At 34.0% G+C, this 25,512-nt stretch overlaps 1 protein-coding gene across 1 annotated transcript; it reads right to left on the bottom strand.

Annotated features, from left to right (window-relative positions):
• Window positions 1-11,327: 11,327 nt before the first annotated feature.
• LOC139896659 (DExH-box ATP-dependent RNA helicase DExH18, mitochondrial-like) lies at window positions 11,328-13,868 on the bottom strand. The gene is made up of 2 exons (XM_071879305.1): window positions 11,581-13,868; window positions 11,328-11,463 (listed from the first exon to the last, which is right to left on the bottom strand). The coding sequence occupies exons 1-2, from the start codon at window positions 13,803-13,805 to the stop codon at window positions 11,415-11,417; spliced, it is 2,274 nt and encodes a 757-aa protein (XP_071735406.1). The 5' UTR covers window positions 13,806-13,868; the 3' UTR covers window positions 11,328-11,414.
• Window positions 13,869-25,512: the final 11,644 nt, after the last annotated feature.

Genomic DNA, 25,512 nt, shown 5'->3' with positions numbered 1-25,512 from the left:
GATATGATGTAACCAACATTGTTACGATGATAATTATATTTATATTTCAAATAAATTGATCATATATTTTGAAGCATGGACTTGTTTCAAATATTTGATGGTTATAATTAGGTCATCAATATGATCCAACAATTGCTACGATTATTTATGGATACTTGATGTCAATAAAAGAATATTTTGATATATTCTTTGGATATTAATATGAACGCCCCCATGGTCGTTAATGTTATTATTGTTGATAAAACAATGGTGATTAGTAACAATTGATAGGATATTTAAGGGGTGGTAATAATCCGTTGGTTAAGTCTAAAGACAATATTATATTATTGTGATGTGACTATTTTGTTACTAATAAAATGATCATGAAATCTTTACTCATTGGTGAGACATGTCTACAATAACCATTTGATGATTTATCAAAATGGTACAAGTTAGTGAAACAAATATATTTTGATGTGGAATAAGGATTAGATGTTGCTTAATTGTTTCTGAGTACCGATTTGCTTTGAAAATTGGTGATATGATGTGTGTGATACATCAAGTGACTAATTTAGCATGGTGTTAGAAAGATTAAACATGGTCTAGTGGTATTCATTGTGATGGGACTTAAGTATTTTAATACTTGTAAAAGTCAACCATAGACTATGGTTTAATTCACAATGATAATCCTTAAAGCATAATAAATTATATTGAATTTACTATTTACTGTTGATCAATAAGATGATACATCTACAAGTTGTTGGATTTACACTTGGTATAGATGAGATATCTTGGATCAAAAGGTTGATGTTGAGATTATGGATATTATAAACGTGTTGTCATTACTTCTTGGTTTTAGAAGTGGACTAGCCAAGGTATGTTTATAATAATAATCTTACCATCTAATGCAATGGTAATAATTGTGTGCATAATGATAATGGTGATACATTATCAAGGGTGTACAATTATAGGTTTACATTGGTGAGTTGTGAAAGTGGACATGTGAAATGACGGACCAATCAATTGAATTGAGTACTCGCAAGTTCTTATGGTAAATAAGAATTTGGTAAATCCTCGGTTTAAAGGATTGCAAAAGAATGAAAATTGATTGAAGTCATAATGAATAAGATTAAAGTTCATGGTGATCCCTAGTTATGGGATGTGATATGACTAAGGCATGTATATAAGTGAAAGTCTAGACAACTATGCCTTAGACAAACTATGTTTCGTGAGTTGATCACGAATGAAGTGATATGTGTGGATTTTGTTGGGTCACAACAAAATTGACAAAATCACTTAACAAAGTAATTAGCCGGAGACTTAAGTGCGCACAAGTCGGCTAATGATGTGGGATTGAAGTCCAACCAGATCTTCCAAAGTGAGACGCCCAATTCCCTTCTAGTACAACGCTAGGAGCTGAATTCAATGAGGTAAGCTTACTTTCTGAAGATTGAAACACATAAATATTCTGATCCCAAAGTATGTGTTTAGACCCGTAAGTGGAGTTAGGTTGAAGTTTAACTTCTTAATAGTTCTTTTGAAAAATTGCATATGCGGGTGCAAGATGTAAAAGAACTACCTATGTGAGCATGAAGTTTTGCCGCTTCAATGGAGCTTTGGACTTAGCTGCCAATATGTTCACTGAAGGATTGGGACACATGGCTTATAATAGTGTCAAGATTGTCTTAGGGATATGTAAGAAACTGATGTGTATATTATTTTATAGTTTTCATATGAATTGAAGGGTTCAATTCTTCGTGAACACCCTGATTTTCGAATTCTCGTAAATATTATACTAAGTGGAAATTCAATTCTTCACGAACATTTCCATTTATGCATTAGTTTGTTCTGTTTGTTTAGTTATTTTAGTAAATCAAGGATTACACTAAAATGGGGGGGATTTGTTGGTGATTTTAGTGTTATCAACAATCATTTTAGTTAACTGGGATTTACTAGAAAGCAAAGGCTTATCGAATTAAGCTCAATGATGAGTTTGGAGAGTGTGGAGTGCACGCTCGTTCGAGTTAATTCAATAAGGTATTGAAAATTACATCTTTTCATGGGAAGGTAACCACGAATGGTTACATCTCTTCATGAAGATTGATGTCATTTCTAAAAGATGTAAATGAAGAGTTGCATCTTTTCGGTGAAAAGTTGCATATTTACATTGAAAGGTTGCGTCCTTTCACTCGCACCTTTTCACTTCCTATAAATATAGGAATATGTTTTTGCTTTCAAGATGAACATATAAACAGAAACACACACATACTCTCTAACAATTTGATCAGTGATTTCATTGCCAAAAACACTGATTGCGTTCTTGTCTTATCCCTGTAAAGATTTCGTGCAACCGAGGCAATCGTAGGGTCGAAATACTTTATAGAGAAAGTGAACACACGATTCAAGAACGAATCCGACAGTCAATTCATAACCCTTATATCTAACAACGTTTGGTAGGAGATGGTCGTTCTCAAAAAGTTGGTATTGACTGTTATGAAACTTTTAGTCCTGTTGTTAAACCTGCTACTATTCATACAGTTCTCAGTATTGCTGTATCACGATCATGGGATACAAGTTGGACGTGAAGAATGCTTTCTTACATGACAATCTTTCCGAGCCTGTTTACATGCATCAACCATTGGGTTTTCGTAGTGCAAAATTTATTGATCATGTTTGTTTATTGAAAAAAATATCTGTATGGTTTAAAGCACTCCCCACGCGCATGGTATCAACTAATCTCGGATTTTGCTACTACATTGGGTTTTAAACAGAGTCAGTGTGATCATTCTTTATTTACTTATCATCTTGGTAATGACGAGGCTTACTTATTGTTATATGTGGACGATATCATTCTTACTACTTCGTCTACAACATTGCGTGTAAAGATTATGACTTCATTGTCCCGTACGTTCGCCATGAAGGACCTAGGACCAGTGCATTAGTTCCTTGGTCTTTCGGTTACTCGTAATGCACATGGTTTGTTTCTTTCTTAACGAGTATATGCCAAAGAAATTATTGCACGTGTAGGCATGACATAATGTAATCCAATTTCTACACCAGTTGATACTCAAAGAAAGCTCAGCTCATCCACAGGTACTCCTTACCATAATCCAACACTATATCGAAGTCTTGTGGGTGCTCTTCAGTATCTTACTTTTACACGTCCATATATTTCTTATGCGGTTCAACATATATGTTTGCATATGCATGCTCTGACGACTGCTCATCTCCTTACTTTGAAGCGAATTATTCGGTACCTACAGGGAACTCTTCAGCTCGGTTTGCACATTCGGAAGTCTTCTTCACAATCGCTTATTGCATACACTGATGCGGATTGAGCTGGTTGTCTAGATACGCGACGATCAACATCTGGATATTGTGTTTATTTAGAGGACGATCTTATTTCGTGGTCTTCGAAACGTCAAGCGATGCTCTCTTGGTCTATAAATGAAGCTGAGTACCGTGGTGTTGCCAATATAGTTGCCGAGTCCTATTGGTTACGTAATTTGTTACTCGAACTTCATTGTCCAATATCTAAGGCGGCGTTGGTGTTTTGTGATAATATTAGTGCTGTTTATCTGTCTATAAATCCGATTCAGCATCAACGTACGAAACATATTGAGTTGGATATTCATTTTGTTCGAGAAAAGGTTGCTCGTGGTCAAGTTCGTGTTTTACATGTGCCTACTCATTTTTGAATTGCGGATACTTTTACCAAAACCTTACCACGTTTGTTATTTGAAGAGTTTCGTAACGTGTGTCCTCCACTTGCTCAGACTGCGGGGAGTAATAGCCGATATACTCAAATATATTGTTACCATATGCATTGTATTTATGTTAAGAACATATTTTGTATTAGTCTGGAATTTTAGCATATCTTAATCTTGGAGAGCAAGATATGAATTGATGTATATATAGCCATTCAATGTTAATGAGAAGTTCATCGATTCATACACTTTTATTATAGTAATTCCATGAAAAAACCTTATTCTCTTTGTCTTTGAGCTTGAATTCTTCAATCCAACACTTTATGAAAATGACCAAATGATAGTATTTACATATACATAAGGTTGATGGTGTTTCTTCAGCTTCAGCTAGCTCCAGGGGCGTAGCCAGGATTTTATATTAAGGGGTGGCACAAGTTACTCGTCGAATATCATTAACGATTTCATATAATGTGAGTGATAAAAATAGACAATCGAAATACTATTATAAACACGAATCCGTTATGATACATTATTGAAAGTCTTTATTTGTTTAATATAAGTTCTTGCCTAATCTTTTAAGCTACTTTTTATGCACAACTCAAGATCGAAACTCATTTTTGACTTTGACCCAACATGACAACAAATCATATATTTGATCTTCGGTATACTAAAAAGCAAATTTACATACCAATTATGCATTTTAACAAACATTCTTTAACAAATTTTAACATTTACATTTACATACCAAGAAGTATGATATTTTTAAACTATAAAAGAAATAAAGAAACATAAGAGATGTACAATATTCGAAAACAAATCTAACAAGAAAAAAATAAAAAGTTAGTTCAAAGCGAATGCAGTAATATAAATTGTCAATGGAGATTTTTGAGAGGGTGTTAGGGAAATTTATCCTTGATATTTCATTCATAAATTTTCTATTACAAGCTAGATAGCTAGCTTTTATGTGGTTAAGTGTCACTAATATATAAGGCATTAACTAATAAAAATATGAATGAAATTGGAGCAATAGGGGTGGCTGAACACCCTTAAATATCCATATTGCCTCCGCCCTTAGTTAGCCCATCAAAGATTTAGAGTTTAAATAACAAGGTGGGTTTGATTTTGTGTTCCGTTCTAAAAAGAATGTTTCGTATGAATTTTTGTTAGATATAAAATAGACAAGATAGATGTTAACTTTGCCCTTATATTCGAGATAACTCTCACTAAATTTATTTAAAATGTGAATGATTAAGAGTAATAAGAAATTTTTTGAGTTTATTTATATCTAATAATAATTTTTTTGTAATTGAACAATTATTTTGAAACATATATAAATAATAAAGTGGACATTTATTTTGAGACGTAAAGAGTAAATGATTAAAGCCTAAAGAGTTCATTGGGTAATGAATTAATTTAATTGTAAGATGGAAAAATCTTACCATTGAAAGATTGAATTGTGAAGATGAACAAACACGAAGAATGTGTTTTGCCGGGTTTGTTGCCATTGAAATTGAAGAACGATATTGCATTACATTACAAATACGAATAGTCGAATACATATAAAATGTAGGGTGAATATAGCCAGATAACTTTTTTAGAAATTGAGGAATACATATAAACACATCTAAGATGATTAATTTTAACTAACTTTACAGGTTAATGGCCTGAAAATAGCTTAAAGTTTAAAGAATCAAGTGACCCAAGTTTTATAGTCTCTCTCTCTCTCTCTCTCTCTCTCTCTCTCTCTCTCTCTCTCTCTCTCTCTCTCTCTCTCTCTCTCTCTCTCTCTCTCTCTCTCTCTCTCTCTCTCTCTCTCTCTCTCTCTCTACTTCTAACTTTTTCAATAATAATGTAAACCTGTTAAATTAAATTGAATTTAATGAAATATCATATTTACAATTTTGTTAATATTTATTAATAAAAATCAACATAATAATAGTGGGCAAAGCCGGTGCATTGCACATTTGAGCTACGTTTATTACATGGAGTTTGAGGATACATAGTAAGGTTATTGTCGATGACGTAGACAATGTTAAAATGAATGGGGATTAAGAAAGGTGTTATAACTGATTCTGTAAGTTGATGTATGTAGTTATCACAATCTCTCTGTTATAAGTACGTTAAAAAGAAACAAATATAGTTGGTGAAACATGCTACATTAGTAATTTAGTACAAAAGTGAGTAAATTGGAAAAGAAAGGTGTTAGAATACTCAAATTTTTGTATCCCAATTGGCTGTCAGTTGAAGGAATAATATGGGATATCAATACAAGGTAACAGAATACAACAACTTTAGCTATAAATTAGGATCTTGAACTTAGCTAGACTTGACCTTGTACATAGCTATCCGTTATTTAATAAAACACACCACATTCTTCTTAAGTGAACATTAACCACAACAAAATTCATTGAAATAGCAGCAAAATGTCCATATTCTGAATTAGAATAAGGAAATATCTAATGTGTGCCCTAAGGTCACATGATAAGACCATTATTACATATGAAATTTATATTTCGCCAATAATTCCTAATGTTTCGTCATGTTATTTTTCATAGGGTTTTGCTAATTAATGCCCTTAAGGCATGAAATAAAAACTCAAAGATTCCAATGCTAACTATATTTCCTCATTAAATGGGTATTTCCTCATTAAATGGGTATTATCTTATTTTTACGTTTAATTAATATTTTTTATAAACATTAACATAATCCTCCTTAATTATAATATTCACCATTCGTCAATCACATTTACGTACATATGCGTTTTACAAGTACCATTTTCTTCACCATGACAAAAGAAGTCTCGTCTTAATTTTTTTTTTCTTCCTATTTTTGTTTACAAACCTCCCTTTACGAATAGAATATTCATTTTTTAGTACATAATTTTGATAAAAAATAAAATAAAAACGAAAACCTCTTCTTCACTTAAAAACACTGACAAATAAATGGTTCATCTAAATCTAAACATTTGCATACACCTTGTTCTTGCATATTATATATTTTCATTTCAATATTAACCGAGTCTTCCTCTAAAAGTATTTCATTTAGGTCAATTATATCTAGTTTATTTATATTCAAAATAAATAAATAAATAAATTATTAACTCTAAATCTTGTGTAATACAACTTTTAATATAAAAGAAATTAAATTAATTGAATTAGTGATGTATGTAAAAGACGCCCGAATGCTGTTACCGTTTATAAAAAAATAATTAAGAAATAACAATATAATTAAAGGTAAGTATGGAAATAGAGTGAAAGACACTACCTATTTAATGAAGAAATGTAGTTATTTTTTTTTATTTTATTTTTATTTTTTTGGCAAAAAAACAAAAACTTTATATAAAAACTATCTCCAAATGTAGTTGGCATTGGAATCTTTTAGCTCCTATCTCATGCTCTTAGGGCATTAATTAGCAAAACCCATATATAAATTATATTTATATTTATATTATATGTAATAGATATATTTATATGTAACAATGCTCTTATTGTATGCTGTATATAAAGCAAAAAAATCCACATAACCACTAGCAACTGGAAAACGAACATATGACCAACTAAATCACAACTGCACTAAAAAGGATAAAGCATTACAAAAGCTAAATTTCTCATAGTTTTCATAGTACAAGTACACATAAACTCTCACCCATGACTAGTAGGGATGGCAATGGATGTTCCGACATCCACCCGATCCGATCCATTTATAATGGATATGGATGATGTAAATGGACGATTAACGGATATGGATATGGATATGGATGATCTAAATATTTCGTGGATCGGATATGGATGACAATTTATCATCCATGGATATATCCATTATCACCCGAAATACATCTATATATACATATATACATGCTAAAATATATGCATATACATCTACATATTGATATTCATATACATATAACCTACAAATTGTTAAATTATTAACGAAAATAAGAGTTGTGATAGTCACAATTATTAAATTGTTACTAACAATAATCAAAGTTACATATTTGGATTAGTTTAAAAGTATATTTACTTATATTATAATGTATTTTGCTGAATTAAATTCACAATCGGCGACAAATTACAATCAAAACATGTTAACAAATCAAAATTTGTAATAATCTATATTAAATTGATAAAATCGTCGTTAGATTAACATTTCATTTGATATCCACCGGATATCCATTAACCCGATTAATCTATCGGATATGGATATGAACGGATGAACTGAGATTAAACGGATATGGATATGGATGAGCAAAAACTAAATGGATATGGATGTGGATATGACATCATCCGATCCATATCCGATCCATTGCCATCCCTACCCATGAGGGCATTATCAACGGTAACAAAAAAAAAACTATAGTTTACAACCAAACGGTAACTTTTCTCTCAACATCGGTGGATGTGTCACCGGAAAATTTAAATCTTAACCACCTACATCACTTAAACACCTTCGTTAGCCACCAGCCACCACCTTGTTTTGTCTTCACCTCCTCTAATCCACCCTAACCACCAACCTCAATCTTTCTCCACCAATCTCTTTTTAACATTATCTATATAAAAACTCTAATTTCTTCAAACTCGTTTCCACCCTCAAACCTTCAAAACCCTTCCCGGAATTTAATTTCTCCTCCGGCAACACATTCTGAACCTTCTACTCATCATGCTCCGGTTTCATTTGGTGATTTACTACGTCAAACCCTTTTCCCCTCAGCCTCTAACGACCCCTCACCGCCCGATTTTGCGAGGCCCGGTCCTTTCCGACGGTTAATAGGTTTTCCGGTAAAAATTATCTATGCCGGAGTTGCGGGCTGTAATGAACCAGCCTGCTTCTGTTAATTGTACTGTTTTCATCGGTAGAATACCGAATTTTGTTAATCGTCATATGATCGAATTCACGTTCTGGAAATTCGATATTCTTGTTGGAGCTAATCGATTCATTGTGTCCCACATCGGAAAGTGATAGAAACAAATGTGCATATATAAGCTTATGTGAACCTCCCTCTATCACCAATTGGTTTTAGAGAAATGTGGAACTCATGAGTTTATATGTTGTACATGGTGGTGACCTTAAACGATTCAACAAATGGTATCAGAGCTTGGTTATAGCCAAATGTGTGGACGGTGCAGAATGGTAGCGGAGGTTCAAACCGAGATGACTATGGACGTGACCGAGGAGGAGGTCGCGGGGTGTCCGGGAAAAGTCGAGATGATATTGAACGTGTCCGCGGAAGTAGCTTGGAATGAATCGATTAAGGGGGTGATTGTTGGAGCTAATCGATTCATTGTGTCCAACATCGGAAAGTGATAGAAACAAATGTGCATATATAAGCTTATGTGAACCTCCCTCTATCACCAATTGGTTTTAGAGAAATGTGGAACTCATGAGTTTATATGTTGTACATGGTGGTGACCTTAAACGATTCAACAATTCTCACAGAGGTTAAATTTTGGCATACATGACGAATTCATTTGTTTCGTTCGAAAGCGAAGATTCAGCTTAAAAGGCTATCACCGATCTAAATGGATCCAAGCTTTTTGGAAGGCCTATTTTCGTGGGAAGACCAAGGAGACAATGTTCGACAGTTTTGACCGATCGAGAGCATCTCCAAGATCTCAACTCAGCTGCAAATTAAACCAAACCCCTTGTTTTCTAATAACCTTTTACTCTCTATTTTGTTGGTTGACAAAATCCCGATGTTGGTTACAAAGATTTTGGAATTTTTGATTGCTCATAAGGCGGCTCAGGTGTCTTTCATTAGTATGTTTGGTCCTTATAGTTGCTTGTGTGTATGTGGTGATCAAGAGAGTTATGATAACATCATCCATTCTAGCACTAAAGAGTTTGTTTTGGTTACCCCGTTTGTTGATTTGGCTGATTCTTTCTTTCGGTTCGCGTGGTTGGAAATCACGGGTATCCCAGTGAAATATGCTTCGAAGGAGTGTCTTTTAAAGGTGGCCAAGCTTTTTTGTGAGGTTATAGATGTAGATGGGGCTTCTTCGTCTTTGAGCAATGTTGGGTCTTTTTTCGTTTTCGTTAAATCTTCTAAGGTTAAGCATATCCATGATTTGGTTGTAGCCGATTTGGGGGATAAGGTATGCTCTAAAGGAGACGTGTGGGTTTCGGAAGTTTCTGTTCTTGTTAGTTTGAATCGAATTTTGCTTCGTAAATTCGATCAACGGCTTCTCGAGTCTACCAATCGATTCGCGGTTTCAAGTGTGATGTCGTTGGGTATGGATTGTGCCTGTCACGAGGATGTAGGTTTGAACAGAAGCAATGTAACCTCTGCTTATTTTGATCATCTCGATTCGGTTAGTAAAGAAGTACATGGTCCATGTGTGTGTCGATGTTGGTTCGCCACCTGTTGTAAAACCCGATTCGGTCAGTAATAATTTAATAGGGTCTGCTGATGTTGAAATTTCAATGTCTACTATTGATGAGCCTAGATTGGTTAGTGATTCTGCTTCGGATTCTTTCTCTGGAACTGGTTCGGTTAAAAGGTCAGTAAGGGTCGTGGGTCTTTCGGGTCTAAAGTTTGGTTCTGTGGACGCTACAGATTTGGGTGTTGGTGAGCATGCTAGTTCGAGAGGTTGTATTGAAGTCACAAATATGAACGCCACACATATTGGGTCTGATGTTATTGAAGCAGTAAATAATAATGGTTCTAGTTCACTTTCTATTAGTGGTGAAGCGGTAAAGTTTAATGATATAAAGAGTAAAATGGGTAGTAGAGTGAGTGGAAATGTCCAAGGTTCAAAAATGTGTTTTAATAAGTTGTTGACAGTAATGTTGGTGTCTTTGAGGTCAATAAAGTTAATGTTGGTGTCATTGATGTGCCGGTGCCAAATGATGATTACACGTTTGCGATTAGATTGGATCGATTGAAGAAGGGAAAAAAAAAAAAGAATGAAGAATTGTTGGCAAAAAGAAAGGTTGAATCGAATTATTGCGATTGCGAGTTTCTCTCGTGTGATGGTATTTGTAAAGCGTGGTATGTTATGAATAGAGATGTTCCTAGATATCTACTTAGTGATGCTAACCTAACCCAAGGTCAAGAAAGAAGGGGAACGAGGCTTCCACTTCGGGTTATTATAAGCTTAAAGACAACATTGACGACATGGATTACATGGACGCAATTCAATCTTTGTTTATGGATCCTCAAGACGGCAAAGAAGACAACTTATCGACAATCGGGAGAGGAAATATGTCCATGGAGGCTTTCGCGACATTCGATGATATGATGACACGTTTAGCCGGGGAGAGCGCGTCGGGTGATGGATCCACTAAGGTGTTATCTTACAAGATTGAGAATCGGTCCGGAAAGAATTCTTTGAAAGAGACGGTTAATGGAAAATTGAAAAGGACGGGTCCTAGAGGTTGATAGTTCTCGTCCGTCTTTTTTTTCCTTTGTATTTTCATCTTATTATCGGTGTTCGTTTGATTAGTTTGTTTGTACTTTTTCGGAATGTTAGGGAGGCTCGTTTATAAATACTTTTTGTCTAGATGGTTGCTTTCTAGGTGCTAGCTTCCTCATTTCCCCATATCCTTTTGTATACCCTGTTAAGGACGTCTTCCTTTGAAAAACGAAAGGAAAACTACCTCGTTTCTATGTTTCTATATGAGTATTTGTTTTTTTTTCCCGGAAAAAAAAAGTACACATAAACTCAGCTCTTCCAAATATAAATAAGTTTAAGCTTTTGCTAAAGCTAAAGACCAAAGTACACCATAATAATCTTAGACAGTTACCTTCTCTAGATCATGTAAACTCTTTTCTTGCCTCTTCCTGCAATAAAATGATGAAGACAGAAAAAAGTACACAACATTAAAATGACGAAAACAGAAAAATAATGGAAAAAACCAACAATCACTGTGTAAAAAAATGCAAACAAAAAAAACTTACTTTTCTTGCAACTTAACCAAAGATCTTGGTCTATCAAAACCATCCTCCTTATCGTTTGACTTTTTCCTTTGATTTCTCGATTCAGGTTTCCAACTCGCTTTAATAAGCGATTGACCTAATAACTCTGCAATATCAGTTGACATCGCTTCGGCTTTTTTAACATAAGGAAACATTTCTTCCTTAAAATGATTCGACAACCATAAATACATAGACACAACTTGATGTTTTGTCTCAAGATCTAACAACTCGGTATCATTTCGAGCAGAACATTTTGGCATACCCATATATAGATTAACAGGTACGTTTTCAGAATACAATTGAGCAAATTTTAATAAATGATACATCGCTTTTGGGTCCCTAATATTAACCGGAGCAAAACAAAACTTAAAACGGTCTTCGAGAGATAATCCTGCTACTTTCTCCAACATATTAGCAATTTTTTTTATGTGATCATGTTTGCACAAAAAGTATGACCCGTCTAAACGACAATTTTCACCGAATTTTTGAAGTAATTGGGAGAAAGTAACGTCTGCAATTTTACTAGCAAATAATTCAACTTGCTCGTAAAACGGGAACAAACCAACTTTGGTTACATCATCGAACGGTTTCTGTAAGCATTCAATTAAGTAATCCAAATCTTTTAAATGTAAGGTGGTTGCAAGCCCGTCGGGGTAAATACTACCTCTACGACCCGCCCGACCCGCTATTTGCTTCACTTGTGATGCGGGTACGGGCAATATTTTATCACCATCGTACTTTGAAAGACTATAAAAAACAATCCGTCTTATATTGAGATTCAACCCCATTCCAACTGCATCACTTGCAACCAAAATGTCATACTCATTATCTTGTTCGTTAAACAAATTAGCTTGGTGCCTACGAGTCTCGGGTGGCAATGCACCGTAAATAACACAACATTTATGATTCGTGTGCATTTCGATAGCTCTTTTAACTTCGTATATATCTAGTCTCGAAAACACAACAACACAATCACCCGCACGAACCTTTCTAATGTCTCCTAGTAAAGTCTTGGATTCAACCACTAAAGGTTTAAATCTTTCATAATGATTTTCGATCAACTCATCGCCCGTTTCTTGACAAATTTTTCTAACGATACCTAACACACTTGGGTCCCCACATAAATGTATCTCGTCAGCTTGCAAACCGAGCAAAGCGCGCGTCCACGCGTACCCTCTGTACAAATCTGACATCATTTGAATTTCATCAATAACAGCCACTTCATACAACTCATCTGTAGAAACCATTTCAACTGTGCAAGCAGTATGATTCCCGAAAGGAACATACTTTTTTTCTTGACCCGTAAGTAAACTACAATACACACCTAACGAGTTAACCTTATCAAAAACTTCCATAGCCAAAAGCCGAAGAGGACTGCAATAAATACCCTTTTTTGCTTCCATAAATCTTTGCAAAGCATTATAAGTCTTACCACTATTAGTTGGGCCACAATGATATACAATCTTACGCTTAATGGCCCTAGCAAACGGGAACCATGTCTCGGGTTTTGTTAAGTCTGCAGACGAAATCATAGCCCTAAATTTCTTAATCTCATCAGGGAACTGTTCTAAACAGAATTCGACAAATATAGGAAAAAGAAACCGCTCGGCTTCTATACCGGGACCCAATGACAACAAGTGATCGACGATATCACGACCGCAATTTTTAAAGACAAAGTTTTGAAATTTATGAGCAGCAGTTGGGAAAAAAGAAGCACCAATGTATATAGCTAGAGCTTGATTTGAAGCCCATCCAGATCTGCTAAAACACCCAAAAATTTCTTTAAGTTCATCCAACTCTTCTAACTCTATTTTTCTTGAATTCGGTCCATCTTTAAGCCTACGATAAAGTTCTACAGGATCAACGGCTCCAACATGTGCAAGTCCATGGCTTTTTGATTCAGATACATGATCACTAGTTTTATCATCTTCAATATTATTATTATTATTATCATCACCATGGGTACAATATAATTTTTTATTAAGATTAGGAACCCTAGAGTGTAAACCTAAAAGGGAGGGCTTATTCAATTGGGTTAAATTAGGGTGATTAAAGCAAAAAGATTGGTGGGTTTGTGTTGAACGATTATGGGGTTCAGTGGGTAATGAATAAATTTGATTGTAATATGAAAAATATCTTACCTTTGAAAGATCGAATCGTGAAGATGAATAAACACGGAGAATACGTTTTGCAGGGTTTGTTGCCATTGAAGTTGAGGGACGATAATTAGCAATGATTATGGAACTTTTTAAAACCCTAAAATGGGTCGTTTTGCTAGAACCCTAGCTGGATAATATTTTCGTCGTTTACTTGCGGGTATGGGGTTGGGTATGGAAGATTTTCACCGTCTGATTTGACATCTAAATGAAATTAACTGATAAATAAATATTAGTATTTGGATATAACAGGGAAATATCTGATGATTGCAAAAAGAGTAACAATCTGCTCGATAACCAAATCCAAAAAAGTTTCCAATCTAATCTCAAGTCGTAGCCAGCAATGCGGACCACGTTCTACGCCCAGAGAGCCACCCACAACCCAGCACCGAAACCAATCATAAAATCGTCCGCCGGGAAATCCAAGAACGCCCATCACGACCGCAACCAGAGAACGAGAAAACCCCACGTCAGCCAACAACACCAAGGAAACCTTGAACAATCCGCTTGGAACCCTAGCCCGTTGAAATTCAACCTACGAAAGAAGGATAAACAACCGAGAGAAAGTCCCGACAAACTAATTTATTGGCGCTTAACAACTAGTTGTTGAGGCAGCAACAACGCGGGATCCACTCTGAACCGAATCTCGCGACGAAAGAGATAGATCGATCAACAAAATCACCATTTTTGTGAAAACAAAATATAGAAAATTCGGCATATAAATATTGCAAAAACGCTGGAGAAATTCCGACTCTCAGATTTACCGGCAAAAACAAGAGGATGACGAACCAAAAAATTGGCCGTCCGTCGTAAAACGTCACAGAGCACCATAAGATGCTCGCCGCCTGCGATGAGCAGGAAAAGCGGACGAAAAAAAGGGAAAGGTGGACCTCCGGCGAGATGTCGAAGGTCGTGCGGCGGTGTTGGTGTTAGGGTTTCTGCAAGGGAAAAGGGTTCTTCAGGAATAGATGAAGAATAAAGTTTCAAGAAATTAAAGGAAAAAAGATAAGGAAGATGGTAACGCAAAAGTTTATGTAATAATTCAAAATGAAAAAGATATGAGCACAATAAACTAGGGAGCGTTTTGGAAGACTTTTGGTACAAACTAAACGAACTATCTCAACAATTATGTCCTATAATAATTAGTGGCGAATCTTGAATTATACTACCGAGAGGGCGAAAATGGTTCCAAGGTAAAACATAGCGAATAAAATATGTGTGTGTGTGTGTGTGTGTGTGTGTCTATATATATATATATATATATATATATATATATATATATATATATATATATATATATATATATATATATGAACTCCTAGTGTATATGTATGTCTTTGTCTTATTTCATTTCATGGTACATGTATGAACTCTTAATGTGTGTGTGTATCAATGGCGATTCTACATGAAGGGGTGTGGGGTCCTATGACCCCACTACTTTAGAAATTTTTTTTACCATCCACTCTTTAAATTGTATAGGACACCACTAAATTTAACTATAGGACCCCATATATTTTTAGGACTTATGTTATTTTTTTTTTAGAGATAAACAACCACTAAAGTACCTTTTAAATATTTTTAGCCTTAAAATTTTTTTTTGGGACCCCAATGAAATTTCATCCTAGAATCGCCACTGGTATATATATATATATATATATATATATATATATATATACACACACACACACATTAAGAGTTCATATGTGACAACCCGGAAATTTCCAACCAAATTTAAACTTTAATCTTTATATGTTTCAGACACGATAAGCAATATTTGTTAAATTAAATTTCAAGAATTTTAAACTATGTTCATACATTCATTCAACCTCGACCAAGTTCCAACGATTCATGAACCATTAAACGAATATGATTATATATGTATATGCGTATATATATTATAACTTGAAACGTAAACAAAATATTAGATTAAATACTTTATATGATTGTATCTGTTTCAAAATATTTATCAATGGAATTAGAAGATAAGATCAAATGATTGAATTATCAGATATATTGAATTATGATTACAAGTCTCTGCTGAAAGGCCCACGTTGATTTGAGAAATCTTTCCATTTTAACAATATTCGAAAAATGGTAAAGTGATTTATAAATAAGAACAATTTGTCAATTATTGAGAACTAGACAAAGGATAGTGGAAGATTGAATCTCATAAAGACTCGATTGATCTATTTAGTTTCAAACGTACAAAAACGTTTTTAGTTTAAAAAGAACTTTATTATTAAAACGTATATAACTTTTATAAATATCTAGAACCACTTTTGACAACTCATTACTTAACTAGTATGATAAAGATAAAGATATTTATATTTTATTTTATTAAATATATATAACGATTTAAATTAATATTATATATATTTATACGCGTATTATACGTACATAGTTTTATACTTTTAATATACTTAAACTTTACCTTTACTTTATTTTTACTTTACTTTAACTTTAATAATTCACTTTAATAATTCATACTTTAATAATTCACTTTAATAATTCATACTTTAATAATTCACTTTAATAATTCATACTTTAATAATTCATACTTTAATAAGTCACTTTAATAATTCAAAAATCTATTATAAATAGAATTCAATAGGTTTCATTATTTCATAGAAACTTGAAAATATTTTTCTATAAACTCTCTCAATCGATTTACATATATATATTTACTCCGTATTATTTCAAGATATTATTAGTATACATAAAATATTACGACGGAGTGCTGTCCGAGTGATTTCGAAATTGTTTTTCGAGTATGATAGGATTAAGGAAATTATGGGTTATAGCTATGGAGGTGATTGAGTATGGTTCATGGGTATGCTCGTAAGGTCAATATAGTGTTTATCATTTCCGTTGCGTCTACGTACCTTTCCTGCAATATTGAATCTCAATATTGATACGTGAGTACTCATAATTTAACTTTTACATACTAATAATGTATCCCTGACTAGTGCTCGGGTATTTAGGATTATGCATGCTTGTACTTTTGATATTGCCCTTAGACAGGTTAAGTTGAATCTTGAATTAGTTACACTTGCGGTTGAGATAAGGTATAAGATATGCATGTCCTTGGAAAGCTAGCGAAAAATTAAGAACTTTTCCTTTAGATATCGAATGGTTTCGATGAACGGATTAGAAGTTATAATCAATTAAATTTTTGATATTTTTATTAAAGATGATTATTATTATCGTCGTTTTTATCGTCGTTCTAGTTTTATCTTATTATTATCATTATTATTATCTTTATCAATAAAATGGATTTATCATTAAAAATTGTTATTTTTTTATTAGTACTATCGTTATTATCGTTAAAGTTATAATTAGTATTATTATTATTATTATTATTATCCAATTATTATTATTATTATTATTATTATTATTATTATTATTATTATTGGTATTATTATTATTATTATCATTATTAATATATATATCATTATTTAAAAATGGTTATTGTTATTGTTATTATTATTATTACTATATTATCATTAAGATAATTATTAGTATTATCGTTAATAATGTTATTGTAACTATCATTATTAATATTAGTGTAATTAAAACAAATATTTGTAACACCTAATTATTTTGATTACTATTATTATCATTATTATGAACACTATATAAAAGACGATTAAAAGCTATTAAACGAAATGATTAGGAAATAATGAGTAAGAGTATCATGATGAAATTAAAATATTATAAGATATTGATTTAGATAAAATTATCGTTCTTATTATTTTTATCATTACTATTATTATTAAAAGTATCGTTATTATTAAAACTATCATTTTAACAAAAATTATCATTTTAATAGAAATGTCATTGTTACTATAAAATATCATTATTATTATTATTTTAAATAGAATTATTATTTTAAAGATAATATTAAAAATTATCGTAAATATTAAAGTTATCATAATTAGAATTATCGTTTTATCATAATGTCATCTTAGTAATTAAAAATATTGATATTTTTATAATAATAATTATTATTACAAAATAATACAACTTTTACTTACTATTATTATAGATATTATTTTATCAAATAAATATGTGATACAAACATATTTTACTACGTGTAATAACTTACTTTAATAATACCTATCATATTATCTTTATGATATTAAATGAACCCTATAAATTTTAACTTAATATATATAAAAGTATATTTTATTATATAAATTTAATATAAAATTTTATTTATTAATAAATAAATTATATTATTTACTCTAATAAATCTTTTAAAAATATTTAAAAATATAAAACGAAGATATTTAAACTATATATTAATCATGTATAGATTTTTGGAAATTATTTTGAGTCAAATTTAATTTTGTTGACTTTTGCATATTAGTCTCGAGCATTAGGATTGTGGTACACTATGACTTGACCTAATTTGTTAGACAAATATTGACCAACACATAAATATATATAATTAATTTAGGTTCGTGAATCCGAGGCCAACCTTGCACTTGTTCAATGACGTTATATGTATTTTTACTACGAAATACAGTATGGTGAGTTTCATTTGCCTTTTTACCCTTTATATTTTTGGGACTGAGAATACATGCGCTTTTATAAATGTTTAACGAAATAGACACAAGTAATTGAAACTACATTCTATGGTTGAATTATCGAAATCGAATATGCCCCTTTTTATTAAAGTCTGGTAATCTAAGAATTAGGGAACAGACACCCTAATTGACGCGAATCCTAAAGATAGATCTATTGGGCCTAACAAACCCCATCCAAAGTACCGGATGCTTTAGTACTTCGAAATTTATATCATGTCCGAAGGAGGATCCCGGAATGATAGGGGATATTCTTATATGTATCTAGTTAATGTCGGTTACCAGGTGTTCACCATATGAATGATTTTTTTTTGTCTCTATGCATGGGACGTATATTTATGAGAACTGGAAATGAAATTCTTGTGGTCTATTAAAATGATGGAAATAAATGATTATGATAAACTAATGAACTCACCAACCTTTTGGTTGACACTTTAAAGCATGTTTATTCTCAGGTGTTAAAGAAATCTTCCGCTGTGCATTTGCTCATTTTAAAGATATTACTTGGAGTCTTTTATAGCATATTTCGAAGAACGTTGCATTCGAGTCATTGAGTTCATCAAAGATTATTATTAAATCAATTTATAGTTGGATAGTGGATATTATGAAATGGTATGCATGCCTGTCAATTTTCGATGTAAAGAAAGTTTGTCTTTTAAAAATGAATGCAATGTTTGTAAAATGTATCTTATAGAGGTCAAATACCTCGCAATGTAATCAACTATTGTGAATCGTTTATAATGTATATGAACGGGTCCTTTCAGTTGGTATCAGAGCGGTGGTCTTAGCGAACCAGGTCTGCATTAGTGTGTCTAACTGATAAGTCGATAGGATGCATTAGTGAGTCTGGACTTCGACCGTGTCTGCATGTCAAAAGTTTTGCTTATCATTTTGTGTCGAAAATTAACTACTTATCATCCTCAGGAAATTACTTGCTTATCATTTTTAGTCTAAGACACGTCTTGCTGCATTGATTGCATGAATAGTGTATAGACAAAAATTCATATCTTAGCATATCTGCTAAATCATATCTTATCGTATCTGTTACTTTAAACTTTGCCTGACATATCCCGCAAAGTCCTCCGTAATCTACGAAATCTTTTGATCTCTCTCTCTCTCTCTCTCTCTCTCTCTCTCTCTATATATATATATATATATATATATATATATATATATATATATACCATCCGTTAGCCAAAATCATTTCATATCGAGAAAAAAAAATCCTTTATCCAATCGTACGAAATGGAATTCGTCATCAGCTCAAGTCACTCAGATTCCGAAATGGAATCCTATTCAAGCTCCGAAAGTAGTGTGACCGGAATAGATCAACCAATCAGTCATCACCTATTCTGGATGAATTGGGAATGGGTTCGTAGCCTCCTCAATCATTGGAGACAAGAAGAAGGTGATCCCTTCCATCCACCACATTGCCCTCTTGACAAAGAACCTGAAGCACTTACCGGCGAACCTGTCCGAAACACCATTTTCTCGCTCATTTCCAGAGTATCTCGTCACGATTATATATTACATCAAATTTTAGATTTTATTTATCCGCTCGTCCGAACCGACAATCACCCCGGTGTAATAGAAGAAGTCAACGAGCTTCGCGCTCGGGTAGTGGCTCTGGAGAATATGGTGCAGAGATTACAAACACCAGCAGCAGCATCAGCAGCATAACAGTACCACCATCATCAACGCCAACAGTACCATTACCACCTCCAACCACAACCGCGTCGTAAACCTCAACTTCACAATCTGTCCCACGAGCATCAACGTCATACGCACCATAGATACCAAGGAGTACCAACAACAATAACTGACGAAGTATTAATTCATAACTTCATTGGAGAAACATTCCGCGGCGATTATGTAATCTCTAAAGTCTTAGAGATTATCTAATCTAGCCCTAACCATAAATCAGTTAAGCGAACCAAAATGATAGAAGGAAGAGTAGAAACCCTGACAAAAATGGTGTGTGATTAACAAGCTAAACTTGCTTTACCAACAGCATCAACAGTACCGTCAGCGTTACCAGCATCGTCAGTACAGTCAACATCCGAATCCACAACACCGATAACATCACAAACTCCGTCAGTTCAAGAATCACTGTGGACATCATTACGAATCAATAACGTGTATATTGTATCAACGAGTTATGAAGAATTAACTTATTCCCTCTGAAGAAATTATATGTATATTATATATATATATATATATATATATATATATATATATATATATATATATATATATATATATATATATATATATATATATAATATATATATATATATATATTTTGAAATAAATCTTTCCGTGCTAAGCTATTGTGTGTGAATCTTAACTACTCGGTTAATTCATATTACAAATATGCAAAAATGTACGTCCTTCGGCCGCAACTTAACCAGCGTTAACTACAATCTCTGTCGCAATTCAACAAATTCCAATTCATAATAAATCAAGTATATATTTGATTTTACACTTTCATCATCGATGTACCCGAAACTTTTCAGATAACATCATTCGTACTTTGCGAAATTCACAAGAATTCCACGAACCGAACATCATACATCAACAAATAACGAAGTATTGATTCATAATTTCAATGTCATTAAAGAAATACTGTGTAAAAGTTATGTATTTTTTAAAGCCTTTAGGGATTATTCAATTCTAGTTTCAACCGTAAATCAAATGAGTTTAATTTAACATTAACTCATTAAATCTATGTTACATCTGAAGAAAATATACATATATATATTTTCATAAAGACTGTAATAAAATTCTTTTGTACAAAATATTAATTGTGAAATTTTTTTTAACGGGTAGGTAATACCCGAGAGATATATAAATTCACAATTAATATGTTACATTCTTCGAATCTGATTCAGCAAATCATCCATTATACTCCCTACTTTCACAACAATATACATTCTTATATAGAAATCAAAACAACCATACTCATTCAAAATTTAATTACATATTCTGATTTTGAAATCTCAAAATTCAACTTGAAATATGACCAAAATCATCACTCTTAGATCCTTACATCTTTCACAAGCTATATTTTGACTTCAAAACTGTGTTAGAACATCAAATGTATGTTAACGATTACAATCTATGTTCAAACCCTTCGAAAATTTCTGAAGACACTTCGAATGATGAGCAATCGAGATGATCCAACCACATGTTACCCACAGTTATGTACCCGAAAAACTCTTGAAACCAAAGTAAAAGTTTAAACAACGTATCCGCGTCAGATTCTTTGGTATTTATTAGCAAAAATAACTTTGCGACTCCTATTCAAAATAGCCAGTTTTGTCACAGCTCCAGCAAGTCAACTTTGACTTTTCAGTCAGACTAACCTTATTATAACCTTGTGTAACATCCCAAACCAATACGCGACAAAAACCATTGTAAATTTTAGCTAAAAAAAAAATTTTGCTGGCAGACTGTTTGCGCGCCGCGCGCCCCGGCTTGCGCGCCGCGCAAAAGCTGGTTGTTGCCGGTTGCCTTTAATGTGAAAAAGATGAGCGACTTCCCGACACATTTAGCCAAAACGCTTTTAACCGTACATTAATATATGTAAAACTAGCACATAACTAAGGTTTGAGCGAGTTTTACAAAGTGGGGCCCACACGTGCCCAAAATACCACTAAGTGTAAAATACAAATAAGAGTTTCGACCACAAAAAGTTTAATTGCCAAACGACACAATGAGCATGGTGTTTGGGGTTAAACTACCCAAGCCTCGGTCAAACTCCAAGCCATAAACCAAAAGCGCTTCCTAATCATCAAAGCGGGAAACTCAATCCAAGGTAATGCCCTTACCCTTATCCACACACGAACCTATAAAAAGGTAAACAACGAGAGGGTAAGAAAAGCTTAGTGAGCAAAATAATTATACATATACATATATAATCTACCTACTTGCATCACTTACACAACATCATACTCGGTTTAACATTTCGACAATCATACAACAATATTATGCATATACCATAAACCGCAAATCCACGAGTAGCTAATAATACAATAGCATACGATTCATAATTAAATACATTCAATACATAATTCACGCAACCTTGGTTAACCAATTCGAACAAGGGAAACGGTACTTACAAGACCGTTGGAGTTCATAACATCCACTAGTGTTACTTACACACCGCGTAATCACTAATCCCCCGGGTGATGTCTTGAACACCGCGACTAACTCACCCTTACGACAATGTGGCGTCTTAAACACCGCGACGAATCCACACTTCATTCAATACAATGAGTGGTGTCTTAAACACCGCGACAATTCCACTCCCATGACAATGTGGTGTCTTAAACACCGCGACAATACCACATGTCAATTAAACAATGAGTAGTGTCTTAAACACCGCGACAATACCACTCGTCAAACATACTATGAGTAGTGTCTTAAACACCGCGACAATACTACTCGTTACCTAGAATGTGGTGTCTTAAACACCGCGACAATTCCACATTCGTACACACAAATAAATACATTATATACGTACACGCATAATTATTCCACTCACCTTAACGCCAAGATGATGATTATGCACTTTCGATCTTCAAAGCAATCGTACCTAATACATAAGTACACATTCAATTACGCAACTAGTGGAATTAACCACAATACTTACACTTGAGCATTTAATGACCCAATATGCATTAAATAGCTCGACTATACCAAAACCGCCCATAAATGGCCAAGACTCAACTAACATCAATAAAGCTAGTGAATTAAAGTCTATTAACTTCAACTAGCATAAACTTAGGGTATTTCATGCCCATTTCACCCCATTAGGTCAACCTTGACTCATTTGACCCATTTTCAAGTTTTTCATCATTTATAAGAGTGCTAATGACTAGCAACTCGATTCAACACTTACAAAACCTCAAACACATGAATAAACCCTAGGTTAACACCCTTTGGGTCATCTTTTACCAATTTAACCCAAACTAGGTCAACATTACCCATCTTGACCCATTTTAATACTTAACCCTAAAATTGGGTCAACTTTACCAAAAACCCTAACACTTGGCACTCAAGGCCTTCATACCCATTTAATCACTAGGTTCCAACACAAAACACTAACATTAACCAACATTGGTCCATTTTGACCCATTTGACCTAATAAAAGTCAATACACTCATTTTGGGTCATCTATACCCAAATAGCACCCATTTATACATCAAGCAAGTGTTCTAACCAATTATTAGCCAATTAGGGTTTCTTAACATCAATTAACACTTTTAAAACCCTAGCTAACCCATTATTGAGTCTACATGACCCAATTTACCCAAAACACCCAATTTACCTAGAAATGGGTCTTAGTGTTCATCTTCAACACAAACCCTAACCCATACACAAAATCAAAACAAGAAATGGAAGTTAAGGCATACCACAACTATCAAAATGTAGCAAATGACGAGATGAACAACTTTAAAGCTTGCGATTAAACCCGAAACGAACTCCTTCTCCTTCAAAATGAGCTTCCTCTCTCAACAATCAACTCTCTCTCTCTAGAGTGAATGGGAGAAGATAAGGTTGGTGTAGTGGGAGTAAATGAGTTCCCAACCAACTGATCTAGGTAATAAATTCGGGTTATAGGTGAATTTACCAATTTGCCCTCGCTTTAAATTAAATAGAACAAGGAATCTGGCAGCTCGATTATGCGCGGCGCGCTCCTCATCTGCGCGGCGCGCAGGTACCTGGACAGTAACAGTTTCCCCTTTTTAAATTGTAAAACAAAACCCCAACTTCCGAATCATTTATATTTACATATATACAAGGAATACACGGGTCTTACAACTCTCCCCCACTTAGAATCGATCACGTCCCCGTGATCCACGTCACTTAACCGCCCGGAACCACGCTCTATGGTACTCAACAAACGTTACGATCCGATTTCCATCACAACACGCATTAACCCAAAGATTGACCCAAGAACTAAATACACATTTGCACGCATTCCGTAACGTGCAATACACACCACACCCGAAGTCTATAACGAGAACTCAGGATACGCGAGAACGCCACGTACCCTTTCCACTCTTCTATGCAATCCTCCCCTAAGAGTCATCACCAAAATTGATTCGTCACTCGTGATTTGTCAAAATCCCTTTCTTCAGGAAAAACTCAACCGACCTCGTACCGAGATACCAATGCCAAAAACAACCGAACTCAACCGTCACGTACCCCTTAGCGTACTCTTACCTAGTACAATGCTAAAAACAACCAAAATTCTCAACCCAAGGTCAACGACCCAAACGATGAAGACCGGACAAAAGAAAATCCTTACGGATAACACTTATTACTCAACATTCTTAGTAGCGCGCAACCACGACTAGTACACAGCTATCGTAAGATCGTAAGCAAGCGACCAAAAACCGCTGATGTCGAAAACGACTATTACTCACCACCATGTGCACAAAACGGCTAAGTGCACAATTTACACGGGCAATTAACATCATAAACCTACGAGTAACGGTTCTTTCCGAAAACCGCTCACCACCAACCACAACCAAGAGTGGTTAACGAAGAGCTAATCCTCCCGGATATCACTCATCACCTATTACTAGTCAAACGCGGTCAACCTAGAGATAACCCCAAATAAATACTTACATGTAACCATCTCGTAATACACAATAATGGCTATTGTGTAACTATCACTCAAAGTATACGATAATGAGGCACCGTGCCCTTTCTCAAAGTCCCATTATGCCATTTCCAAGGTAACCAAACGGCTAACACAATCGAGCCAAAAACAACCCATATTGCGCATAGGCGCAACAATAATCCCCTAGAAGAGAATCCGGTACGCACATCCCTTAACCGAGGGACCTTACCTTACTCGTCGAATACATCAATTATCTCCCAAGGAGATTTTCCACATTACCACCTTGGTGGTAATTTGAACCCAAAACCATAAGCACAATTTATTCCAAATTGTACTTTTACCACCGTCGATCAATGTAGGTTTCAACACTAGCTTTGTATCCATAAAAGCGTCACCCAAAGTAACAATACAATAGAACACCTTCGTGCGAGGGTACAACTCCCCCACTTAGGACTCTGTTCCGTAACCACATCGTGGAATAATAACATCCCGTGGGAGGTCCACTTATCCACATACACCATCGATGTCCTCATTGGTC

Source organism: Rutidosis leptorrhynchoides, chromosome 3, assembly GCF_046630445.1.
Source record: "Rutidosis leptorrhynchoides isolate AG116_Rl617_1_P2 chromosome 3, CSIRO_AGI_Rlap_v1, whole genome shotgun sequence".
Lineage (NCBI taxonomy): Eukaryota > Viridiplantae > Streptophyta > Magnoliopsida > Asterales > Asteraceae > Rutidosis > Rutidosis leptorrhynchoides.
The sequence above is the reverse complement of the archived record's forward strand: the minus strand, read 5'-3'. Positions and strand labels throughout refer to the sequence as shown.